Source organism: Ranitomeya variabilis, chromosome 1 (genome assembly GCF_051348905.1).
Source record: "Ranitomeya variabilis isolate aRanVar5 chromosome 1, aRanVar5.hap1, whole genome shotgun sequence".
NCBI classification, from domain to species: domain Eukaryota; kingdom Metazoa; phylum Chordata; class Amphibia; order Anura; family Dendrobatidae; genus Ranitomeya; species Ranitomeya variabilis.
Window position 1 is genome coordinate 609242795 of NC_135232.1, and position 13533 is coordinate 609256327.

A 13533-nucleotide genomic window follows, 5' to 3' on the forward strand; every position below is an offset into this window, starting at 1 on the left:
ACATGGAACTATTACTGCTGTATATCAGCAAGTAGATGCTGTTGGAGAACCAGTTGCACCACCCTTGAAGATAACAGATGCCCACACTTTATCTGTCACTCCATACCATGTACATATGTTGCACTGTGACAAGCCAAAAGTACAACATACCCAAAGATCAGAACACTTTGTCACAAACAAGGAAATATCAGGTTCTTCCCAACTTTCACAATTTGGATGGATTGTTGCTACTGCTGTATCCAGAATGCAGCAACTAGAGAAAGCATCGAGCAAAATTCCTGGATGGTCAGGATACAACTCACTGTTGTCCGAAAGCAAGCGATTTACCAACGTTGGAGCCTTACCACTGCTACCAGAGCTAGCACACGAGTGGTCAACCTTGCTGACTGTGATCATGCAAGCAAGTGAACTGAGGAAGTTGACTGTTGGTGAAGATCATCCCACTGTTATTTCATTTGATATGGCTCTGTATGAGAAGGTTGTCCAACTTCTAGATGCAAGACCTGATCTGAAACGCACCGTTGTTCCACGACTGGGAGAGCTACATGTTGTAATGGCTGCCCTGCGCGCTCTGGGTACCTCTACGGAGAACTCGGGTATTGATGATGCATGGATAGAAGGTGATGTGTATGGGTCTGCAACAACAAGGCAAATACTGAAATGTACCCATTACAAGCGTGCTCTTCGTGCTCACACATATACATATGTTGCTCTGTATGAACTGTTGCTGGACGAGTTCTTCATTGATAATCCAGAACTAAAACAGGTGTGTTTGATGGCAACAGAGGGAATTGAAGCTGCCTGTTCTGAGGAAAACAAGAACACAAAAAGTAAGTCAGTGAAACAAGCAAGCACTTCCCTACTAGAGGCCTTGACCACTGCTGACATAATCACAGTCTTTCAAACATGGGTGAAACAGAGATCCAAAAATGCAATGTTCAAGTCAATGATGAACTACCTACAGCGAGTGGAAACAATCCTTTTATTTGTTGCTGCAACCAGGAATGCAGACCTTGAGCTTCATCTTCAAGCCGGAGAGCAGCTCAGCAAGCTCTTCTTTGCATTTGACCGGATGAAATACAAGCGATTGTGGCCAAGGTATATCACGGACATGCATGACCTTAAAATAAATCACCCTCAAACATGGGAAGAAATGAAAGCGGGTAACATTTCAGTCACGAAAAGTGCTATCCCATTTGTATCCATTGGGGCGGACCATACATGCGAGCATCTGAACAAGCTGATGAAAATCCATGCTGGCATAGTCGGCATCTCGAACAATGCCAATGCTCGTCAGAGATTCTTCATGGCCACACCTGAACTCTCCCGAGTTGTCAAAGAATATACCAGACAGTTTGATTTAGAACGTGACAAAACCAGAGAGCATCACGATCTTGGGCCAAGTGCAGTCAAGAAGTGTCATCATGTTATTGACAAGATTAAGGAAGCAATTTTGAAACATGGCAACCCATTTGCTGTTGTAGGTGACAAGTTGCACAATGTAATCACCCATGCCTACATCCCTGATGAGTACGTAAAAATGATCCTGAATGCAGATGAGACAGGTCAAAAGCTGTATGAAGACTATGTGTTGGCGCGAATCAATGGGGATGTTAGCCTATGGGCACCAGTAAAGAAGGAGAACAACAGGATGTTCATGTCGGCAAACAAGAAAACCACAGTAAAACTCCGAGACAAGACTGTTGATCTTAAGGAGACCAAGGACTTGTATGGAAGAATGATGGTTTTGGCAAGGTCCAACAGAGACATAAACCAGAAAGTGGCCATTGGGAACTACGAATTCACTCTGACCCCAAGAGCCTTTTTTGCTCCAGATGGTACAATGTTACCATGCCATGACAAATCAAAACTGATCAGTCTCCTTAACAAGTTGGTTATAGTAGAAACTCCACAGAAAGATCTGCAGCCAGAAGATAGGATGGACACAAGATCAGATGCTCCAAGTCGCAAGATAGCCCTGGTAGATGGAATGGTTCTTCTGCAAAAGATGGCCAAGAAACCGGCAACACTAGTGACAGTCAAAGATCTCAGTTACTGCTTCAATGACAGGCTTATGTCTCTCACAGAAAATTACGATGAAATAATCCTTGTGTTTGATACGTATAGGGAAAATTCTCTCAAGGATGCTACCAGGGATAAAAGAAGAAAAGGAAAGGCACCAATTCAGTACCAGGTCAGAGATGAAACAAACATTAATCATATTCCAATGAACAGGTTCCTTTCACATGACAAGACAAAGGCTGACCTGACCAACTATCTTGCTGCAAAGACTCTAGAGTTCAACAGTTCATCACAAAAACTGGTCATCACTTGTTCTTCAGGGTGTACCAGGAGCAACAAAAACTTAGTTTTCGACGACAACAATCACGAAGAAGCAGACACACTGTTGATCTACCAAGCTGTCTTGGCAACACAACGAAACCCACCGGATGCAAGGATGGTTTTCTTCTCCCCTGATACCGATGTACTGGTGTTGGTCATAGCTAACTATGACCTCATGCTGAAGAATACATCGATTTCAATGGTCTCTGGGATGATCGAGATAGAGCCAATAAGGCGAGTCATAGGGGCAGACAGAGCAAAGGCTTTGACAGCCTTCCATGCATTCACTGGTGCTGACACAACTGGAAGGTTCTCTCGAATTGGCAAAGCAATCTGGCTGCAAGCTTACATGAACGCAACACCAGATGTAATCAGTTCTCTGCAGATGCTTTCGACTGAAAAAGAAGTGAGCGAAACTATGTTGTCAACTCTTGCTACCTTCGTATGTTTTGCTTACTCTCCAAAAGGCATTTTTATTAAGAATATTCCCGAACTGCGATGGCATCTATTTTGCAAGCATATGGCAGAAAGTGACAGGTTACCTCCTACACTCGGAGCTCTAAAACAACATGTCCTCAGAGTCCATATCCAAGCCAGAGTGTGGGGACAAGCTAACATTGCTTTGCAGGATTCTCAGCTGGATCCCGAGAAGAATGGCTATCACAAAGGGTTGGATGGACAGTTGAAACCAACCATGACAGATGTTCTTCCAGCTCCAAAAGCAATAATCGAGATGATTAGTTGTCAATGCAAACATGACTGTTCTTCTTCAAGGTGTTCGTGCCGAAAAAATAACTTATCCTGTACCGATCTTTGTCAGTGTGACAGCGAGTGTATGAATGACGAGGACACTCAGACCAAATATGAAACTGATGATGACAGTGATGGTGGCGATATGTAAAGACACTCTGGTTGTTCAAAAGTTAAAAACATTAACTCTCTGCTTTTCGAGTTCGAAAATTTGTTCAAATATAAACCGATACAATTTGTAGTCGTATATAGAGTATTTATTTGGATACCACTGCATTTCTTAGTACTCAAAATGTATGTTTAGCTGTCAAAATTTAAGTTTTACGTTACTTACAAGCTGAGATATTAACGAAAATCGATGTAAATCAGCCATTTTGTAAAATCCAAGATGGCGGCCACTTAGGACTCGGGGCAAATGGAAACATTGTTTTTCTTATTGCTTATACCATAGCCTTTCCAAAAATGTACATATTTGAAACTCTCCAGAAAATTCCGGCGAAATTACATAGTGAACCGGACTAATAGCTGAATTGCTGAATAGGAGGATCGGTGAGTTATGATCCGTGCTGCCAGCTCATCCAAATCAGATTCTCTATGGCGTTAAGGTCAGGTAAGTTTGCTGGCCAATCAAGCACAGTGATACTGGTGTTTTTAAACCAGGTATTGGTACTTATGGCAGTGTGGACAGGTGCCAAGTCCTACTAGAGAGTGAAATTTCCATCCTCAAAAAGCTTGTCGGCAGAGGGAAGCATGAAGTAGCCTGTGGTGACTTTGGTATTGATAAAACACAGTGGACCTACACCAGCAGATGACATGGCTCCCCAAACCATCACTGATTGTCACCTTGATTTCCACATGAAATGCAAGATTTATTTTCATCTGAAAACAACACTTTGGACCACTGAGCAACAATCCAGCTCTTTTTCTCCTTGGCCCAGGTAAGACGCTTCTGGTTTTGTCTATTGATCATGAGCGGCTTGACATAAGGAATGTGACACTTGTCCTGGATAGTCTGTGTATGGTGGCTCCTGAAACAATGACTCCAGCAGGAGTCCACTCCTTGTGAATCTCCCCCTAATTTTTGAATGGCCTTTTCTTAACAATCCTTTCAAGGCTGCGGTTATCCCAGTTGCTTGTGCACCTTTTTGTACCACACTTTTTCCTTCCACTCAACGTTCCATTAATCTGCTTGTATACAGCACTCTGTGAACAGCCGGCTTCTTACGCAATGACCTTTTGTGGCTTACCCTCCTTGTGGAGTGTGTCAGTGCCTTCTGGACATCTGTCAAGTCAGCAGTATTCCCAATGATTGTGGAACCTAGTGAAACAGACTAAGGGACATTTTTAAACCCTTAGGAAGCCTTTGCAGGTGTTTTTTGTTAATTATTCTAACTTACTGAGATAATGACTTGTGGGTTTTCATTGGCTGTAAGCCATAGTCATCAACATTAACAAAATTAAGCACTTGAAATAGATCACTGTTTGTAATGGCTATATAAGGTTTCACTTTCTGTATTGAAGAACTGAAATAAATTAACTTTTTGATGATCTAATTTTGTAAGGAGCACCTGTAGGCATGTAAATTTGGCCTCTTGTTTTACCTTCTCACGTGAAAGTTCAGCTGAACTTTATCGTAAATCAGCTGAGAAGAGCTCCTAAGATGCTGTGTGAAAAGTCACTCACTTATAGATTCTTGGTTAGCTCATTCTGCTGCCTGCTACTTATTGTGCAACGCAGACACAAAAGATGCCAAATACTGCACGATTTTTAATGAAACCAAGTGATAAAATTGATTTTGGCCCCAAAAAAATTAACATAGAGCTATGTGACGGCACGTTGTCCTGTGCAGTGAGCTGTTGGGGTACAGGCGAAGTTTTGATCTTTTTCCGTTTTGATTATTATAGTCTTTCTAGCTGTTACATCACTGCTCAAGGGGAGAGAATGAAACCCCTGCAGTCTCTGTCCATTACAGGAAATCAAGCACAGAGATGGTAGGGCAAGGTGTTCTGCCATCAGCACCAAATCCACCCACGAGATACAGGCGGCCATTAAGCAGGCAGGTCCGGTGGCCCACTCTCTTCTGCCCAGGGTCTGATCCAGGGAAAAGGAACCAGCTCATTGGGGTGCAGCCTGTAAATGGATATTGGAGTGATGGCAAGATGATCAAATGTAAAACCTACAAATCAGAGAAAAACTCACGTGTGTCGCAGACATAGAGGTCGTTGCAGACGACATCACGGCTCAGTGCGAGAGTTTCTCCACCGTAAACCACTATAAAAGGACCGATAGTGGAGCAGGAATGATGACGCAGGTTCTTGGGGGCTTCACGTTTGGCTTTATCTGAGGTTACAAGCTTAGACAACTGCTCGGACAGCGGAGAGTCGGGAAATAAATTCTCCTTGATAAGAGAGACGTAATATTAGGAAGGAGTCAGACCAATCTACCTGAAATGGTAGCTAAACATTCAAAGAATATTTGTGGTCCTCCATTATGTTTGGCAAGGAAGCTCTGTCCATTGCGGCATTTCTTGCTAATACCTGGATTTTTCCTGCTTCCCACCATCCGATTAAGTCACCAGCAGCTGATTCTCTGCCTCCGAATACGAAGAGAGACCATCCATGTCTTGTGCCATGTCTGATGTCGGACTTCAGGAGGACGGCAGTGTGTCCTGATCGTGATGCAGTGTGTGATTCCTCCTCTTTGTACCTGTGGATGACACATGCAGATTTTATGGACAAGTGTGCGGCGAGCCAGGTGACCAGTACAAATGATACTTGCCGGTAAGTCTTGGCTCTGGCATTCAGATGTAGGGTGTATACGCTGGCATAACGTCTCTGTGTGCGTAGTCCACCTTCCCGGCCCACCACGCAAAGCTCGCGGTCGGATACCTTGGTGCAGGTGTGACTGCTGAGCCCCGCTGGGGGGTTACTGGATGGCTCCTCTGCCCATGATGCCCACTCCTTGGTCTTTGTATCATAGCTGCAGATGGTGGATAATCTCCGTGCACCATCCCATCCCCCAACCACACAAAGCCACCTGTTATTGAGCACAACTGCATCGTGATGACTCCTCCTAAACATACTGTCCTGACAGCCACTGTCTGCTGTTGTCTGCTCCGGGTCAAAGGTCACAATTTCATCAAGAGGGGGGTCTTTGGGGTCAGCGGATTTTACCCCTCCGTATAGATACAGCTTGCCCTGTATTGGTGTACATGTGTGGTAGGCAAGGGCGAATCTTGCATCGTGAGCCACCGGGGTCCATTTCCACAGATCTTCTCCGGACATTACCGCTGGGGCTGCAAAACACATGGAAATGCTTCACTGAGGGCAGATGACCCCTACTGAGACACACCCATTATCTACTACCCGAGACCCACCCTCTAAATGATCTCTACTGAGGCATAGTCACTGAATCCCTACTGAGATAAACTCCTTAGACAATCCCCATTGAAAGACAGCCACTAAACGATCCCTGCTGAGGAATGCCCACTAAGCGATCCCACTAAGTGGAAGCTGCTGAGGCATCTCTACGAAGCGATCCCTGCTGAGGTATGCCCACGAGGCGATCCCTGCTGAGGCATGCCCACAAAGTGATCCCTGCTGAGGCATGCCCACAAAGTGATCCCTGCTGAGGCATGCCCACGAAGCGATCCCTGCTGAGGCATGCCCACGAAGCGATTCCTGCTGAGGTATTGCCCACGAGGTGATCCCTGCTGAGGCATGCCCACAAAGTGATCCCTGCTGAGGCATGCCCACAAAGCGATCCCTGCTGAGGCATGCCCACGAGGTGATCCCTGCTGAGGCATGCCCACAAAGTGATCCCTGCTGAGGAATGCCCACAAAGAGATGCCTGCTGAGGCATGCCGACGAAGCGATCCCTGCTGAGGCATGCCCACGAGGCGATCCCTGCTGAGGCATGCCCACGAGGCGATCCCTGCTGAGGCATGCCCACGAGGCGATCCCTGCTGATGCATGCCCACGAGGCGATCCCTGCCGAGGCATGCCCACTAAGCGATCCCTGCCGAGGCATGCCCACTAAGCGATCCCTGCCGAGGCATGCCCACTAAGCGATCCCTGCTGAGGTATGCCCACTAAGCGAGCGCTGCTGATATAATCCCATTACTCCCACCTAAACCCGCTCACTAGGTAATACCTATTGAAACACAACTACTTACCAATCCCTAAAGGGGCATGCCCATTAAATCCTCACCCACTAAGCAATCCCTACTGAAACACCCTCACTAAATGATCCCTAATGGGACACAATTTCTAATCAAACCCTGCCAATATACACCCACTAAGTAATCCCTATATAAACACATCATCTAACCCTCACTCATCAGGGACCTTCTTGAGTGCTCCCTACTGAGACACGCCCATTTATTACTCCTTAATGAGACTCGTCTTACTAAGGCTACTTTCACACTAGCGTTTTTTTGCATACGTCGCAATGCGTCGTTTTGGCAAAAAAACGCATCCTGCAAAGTCGTCTGCAGGATGCGTTTTTTCCCTATAGACTAACATTAGCAACGCATTGTGATGTATTGACACACGTCGCAACCGTCGTGCGACGGTTGCGTCGTGTTGTGGCGGACCGCCGGCAGCAAAAAACGTTACATGTAACGTTTTTTTCGTGCCGACGGTCCGCCATTTCCGACCGCGCATGCGCAGCTGGAACTTCGCCCCCACCTCCCCGCACCTCACAATGGGGCAGCGGATGCGTGGAAAAACAGCATCCGCTGCCCCCGTTGTGCGGCGCTTGCACAGTATGCGTCGGTACCGACGCTAGTGTGAAAGTAGCCAAACCTATCTCTTCTAAAAGACATATTCAAAGGAATTCCTAATCACTCAGCAGTTTACATGCAAACAAAAGCATTCAGAAACCCAAACACAAGGGCCCAGTTCCTTACCGATATATGTCCTGCTGTCTGCCCTCTCAGTCTGTGCTATGCCAGTGCAAAAGGGGTTAATAAACTGGAGAAAAATCGCTCATTCACCTGATCCAGACACATCAGTTTCATGCTGCAGTTCCTACTTGGCCACACCCACATCTCCTGAGCAACCGCAGTACATAAACCACAGCGAGACTGAGCAAGCGGTATGGTACTGTGCAGTGCATGTAAGCAGAATAATACAGATACTGCGAATTACACCCAGTATACAGGACAGGAGAAGTGGTACTGTGCAGTGTATACATACAGAATAATACAGATACTGAGAATTACACCCAATATACAGGACAGGAGAAGTGGTACTGTGCAATGTGTATATATACAGAATAATACAGATACTGAGAATTACACCCAGTATACAGGACAGGAGAAGTGGTACTGTGCAGTGTATATATACAGTATAATACAGATACTGAGGATTACATCCAGTATACAGGACAGGAGAAGTGGTACTGTGCAGTGTGTATATATACAGAATAATACAGATACTGAGAATTACACCCAGTATACAGGACAGGAGAAGTGGTACTGTGCAGTATATATACAGAATAATACAGATACTGAGAATTACACCCAGTATACAGGACAGGAGAAGTGGTACTGTGCAGTGTATATATACAGAATAATACAGATACTGAGAATTACACCCAGTATACAGGACAGGAGAAGTGGTACTGTGCAGTGTATATATACAGAATAATACAGATACTGAGAATTACACCCAGTATACAGGACAGGAGAAGTGGTACTGTGCAGTGTATATATACAGAATAATACAGATACTGAGAATTACACCCAGTATACAGGACAGGAGAAGTGGTACTGTGCAGTGTATATATACAGAATAATACAGATACTGAGAATTACACCCAGTATACAGGACAGGAGAAGTGGTACTGTGCAGTGTATATACAGAATAATACAGATACTGAGAATTACACCCAGTATACAGGACAGGAGAAGTGGTACTGTGCAGTGTATATACAGAATAATACAGATACTGAGAATTACACCCAGTATACAGGACAGAAGTGGTACTGTGCAGTGTGTATATACAGAATAATACAGATACTGAGAATTACACACAGTATACAGGACAGGAGAAGTGGTACTGTGCAGTGTATATATATACAGAATAATACAGATACTGAGAATTACATCCAGTATACAGGACAGGAGAAGTGGTACTGTGCAGTGTGTATATACAGAATAATACAGATACTGAGAATTACACCCAGTATACAGGACAGGAGAAGTGGTACTGTGCAGTGTATATATACAGAATAATACAGATACTGAGAATTACACCCAGTATACAGGACAGGAGAAGTGGTACTGTGCAGTGTATATATACAGAATAATACAGATACTGAGAATTACACACAGTATACAGGACAGGAGAAGTGGTACTGTGCAGTGTATATATACAGAATAATACAGATACTGAGAATTACACCCAGTATACAGGACAGAAGTGGTACTGTGCAGTGTATATATACAGAATAATACAGATACTGAGAATTACACCCAATATACAGGACAGGAGAAGTGGTACTGTGCAGTGTATATATATACAGAATAATACAGATACTGAGAATTACACCCAGTATACAGGACAGGAGAAGTGGTACTGTGCAGTGTATATATACAGAATAATACAGATACTGAGAATTACACACAGTATACAGGACAGGAGAAGTGGTACTGTGCAGTGTATATATACAGAATAATACAGATACTGAGGATTACACCCAGTATACAGGACAGGAGAAGTGGTACTGTGCAGTGTGTATATACAGAATAATACAGATACTAAGGATTACACCCAGTATACAGGACAGGAGAAGTGGTACTGTGTAGTGTATATATACAGAATAATACAGGTACTGAGAATTACACCCAGTATACAGGACAGGAGAAGTGGTACTGTGCAGTGTATATATACAGAATAATACATATACTGAGAATTACACCCAGTATACAGGACAGGAGAAGTGGTACTGTGCAGTGTATATATACGGAATAATACAGGTACTGAGAATTACACCCAGTATACAGGACAGGAGAAGTGGTACTGTGCAGTGTATATATACAGAATAATACAGATACTGAGAATTACACCCAGTATACAGGACAGGAGAAGTGGTACTGTGCAGTGTATATATATATATACAGAATAATACAGATACTGAGAATTACACCCAGTATACAGGACAGGAGAAGTGGTACTGTGCAGTGTGTATATACAGAATAATACAGATACTGAGAATTACACCCAGTATTCAGGACAGGAGAAGTGGAACTGTGCAGTATATATATACAGAATAATACAGATACTGAGAATTACACCCAGTATTCAGGACAGGAGAAGTGGTACTGTGCAGTGTATATATACAGAATAATACAGATACTGAGGATTACACCCAGTATACAGGACAGGAGAAGTGGTACTGTGCAGTGTATATATACAGAATAATACAGATACTGAGAATTACACTCAGTATACAGGACAGGAGAAGTGGTACTGTGCAGTGTATATATACAGAATAATACAGATACTGAGAATTACACCCAGTATACAGGACAGGAGAAGTGGTACTGTGCAGTGTATATATACAGAATAATACAGATACTGAGAATTACACCCAGTATACAGGACAGGAGAAGTGGTACTGTGCAGTGTATATATACAGAATAATACAGATACTGAGAATTACACCCAATATACAGGACAGGAGAAGTGGTACTGTGCAGTGTATATATACAGAATAATACAGATACTGAGAATTACACACAGTACACAGGACAGGAGAAGTGGTACTGTGCAGTGTATATATACAGAATAATACAGATACTGAGAATTACACCCAGTATTCAGGACAGGAGAAGTGGTACTGTGCAGAGTATATATACAGAATAATACAGATACTGAGAATTACACCCAGTATACAGGACAGGAGAAGTGGTACTGTGCAGTGTATATATACAGAATAATACAGATACTGAGAATTACACCCAGTATACAGGACAGGAGAAGTGGTACTGTGCAGTGCATGTAAGCAGAATAATACAGATACTGCGAATTACACCCAGTATACAGGACGGGAGAAGTGGTACTGTGCAGTGTATATATACAGAATAATACAGATACTGAGAATTACACCCAGTATACAGGGCAGGAGAAGTGGTACTGTGCAGGGTATATATACAGAATAATACAGATACTGAGAATTACACCCAGTATACAGGACAGGAGAAGTGGTACTGTGCAGTGTATATATACAGAATAATACAGATACTGAGAATTACACACAGTACACAGGACAGGAGAAGTGCTACTGTGCAGTGTATATATACAGAATAATACAGATACTGAGAATTACACCCAGTATACAGGACAGGAGAAGTGGTACTGTGCAGTGTATATATACAGAATAATACAGGTACTGAGAATTACACCAAGTATACAGGACAGGAGAAGTGGTACTGTGCAGTGTATATATACAGAATAATACAGATACTGAGAATTACACCCAGTATACAGGACAGGAGAAGTGGTACTGTGCAGTGTATATATATATACAGAATAATACAGATACTGAGAATTACACCCAGTATACAGGACAGGAGAAGTGGAACTGTGCAGTGTGTATATACAGAATAATACAGATACTGAGAATTACACCCAGTATTCAGGACAGGAGAAGTGGAACTGTGCAGTATATATATATACAGAATAATACAGATACTGAGAATTACACCCAGTATTCAGGACAGGAGAAGTGGTACTGGGCAGTGTATAGATACAGAATAATACACATACTGAGAATTACACCCAGTATACAGGACAGAAGTGGTACTGTGCAGTGTGTATATACAGAATAATACAGATACTGCGAATTACACCCAGTATACAGGACAGTAGAAGTGGTACTGTGCAGTGTATATATACAGAATAATACAGATACTGAGAATTACACCCAGTATACAGGACAGGAGAAGTGGTACTGTGCAGTGTATATATACAGAATAATACAGATACTGAGAATTACACCCAGTATACAGGACAGGAGAAGTTGTACTGTGCCGTGTATCTATACAGAATAATACAGATACTGAGAATTACACCCAGTACACAGGACAGGAGAAGTGGTACTGTGCAGTGTATATACAGAATAATACAGATACTGAGAATTACACCCAGTATACAGGACAGGAGAAGTGGTACTGTGCAGTGTATATACAGAATAATACAGATACTGAGAATTACACCCAGTATAGAGGACAGGAGAAGTGTTACTGTGCAGTGTATATATACAGAATAATACAGATACTGAGAATTACACCCAGTATACAGGACAGGAGAAGTGGTACTGTGCAGTGTATATATACAGAATAATACAGATACTGAGAATTACACCCAGTATACAGGACAGGAGAAGTGGTACTGTGCAGGGTATATATACAGAATAATACATATACTGAGAATTACACCCAGTATACAGGACGGGAGAAGTGGTACTGTGCAGTGTATATATACAGAATAATACATATACTGAGAATTACACCCAGTATACAGGACAGGAGAAGTGGTACTGTGCAGTGTATATATACAGAATAATACAGGTACTGAGAATTACACCCAGTATACAGGACAGGAGAAGTGGTACTGTGCAGTGTATATATACAGAATAATACAGATACTGAGAATTACACCCAGTATACAGGACAGGAGAAGTGGTACTGTGCAGGGTATATATACAGAATAATACAGATACTGCGAATTACACCCAGTATACAGGACGGGAGAAGTGGTACTGTGCAGTGTATATATACAGAATAATACAGATACTGAGAATTACACCCAGTATACAGGGCAGGAGAAGTGGTACTGTGCAGGGTATATATACAGAATAATACAGATACTGAGAATTACACCCAGTATACAGGACAGGAGAAGTGGTACTGTGCAGTGTATATATACAGAATAATACAGATACTGAGAATTACACACAGTACACAGGACAGGAGAAGTGGTACTGTGCAGTGTATATATACAGAATAATACAGATACTGAGAATTACACCCAGTATACAGGACAGGAGAAGTGGTACTGTACAGTGTATATATACAGAATAATACATATACTGAGAATTACACCCAGTATACAGGACAGGAGAAGTGGTACTGTGCAGTGTATATATACAGAATAATACAGGTACTGAGAATTACACCCAGTATACAGGACAGGAGAAGTGGTACTGTGCAGTGTATATATACAGAATAATACAGATACTGAGAATTACACCCAGTATACAGGACAGGAGAAGTGGTACTGTGCAGTGTATATATATATACAGAATAATACAGATACTGAGAATTACACCCAGTATACAGGACAGGAGAAGTGGTACTGTGCAGTGTGTATATACAGAATAATACAGATACTGAGAATTACACCCAGTATTCAGGACAGGAGAAGTGGAACT

The 13533-nt window shown here is 42.9% G+C and overlaps 1 protein-coding gene across 2 annotated transcripts; it reads right to left on the reverse strand.

Annotated features, from left to right (window-relative positions):
- Positions 1 to 4847: 4847 nt before the first annotated feature.
- On the reverse strand, positions 4848 to 8152 carry KLHDC9 (kelch domain containing 9). Of its 2 annotated transcripts, none has more exons than XM_077292413.1 (5): positions 8003 to 8152; positions 5872 to 6388; positions 5631 to 5799; positions 5293 to 5491; positions 4848 to 5223 (listed from the first exon to the last, which is right to left on the reverse strand). In XM_077292413.1, exons 2-5 carry the CDS (start codon positions 6375 to 6377, stop codon positions 5060 to 5062), a joined length of 1038 nt encoding a protein of 345 aa, XP_077148528.1. In that variant the 5' UTR covers positions 6378 to 6388; positions 8003 to 8152; the 3' UTR covers positions 4848 to 5059. The 2 variants fall into 2 exon arrangements, with proteins under 2 accessions (XP_077148528.1, XP_077148577.1); XM_077292462.1 differs by having other exon boundaries at positions 8090 to 8141.
- Positions 8153 to 13533: the final 5381 nt, after the last annotated feature.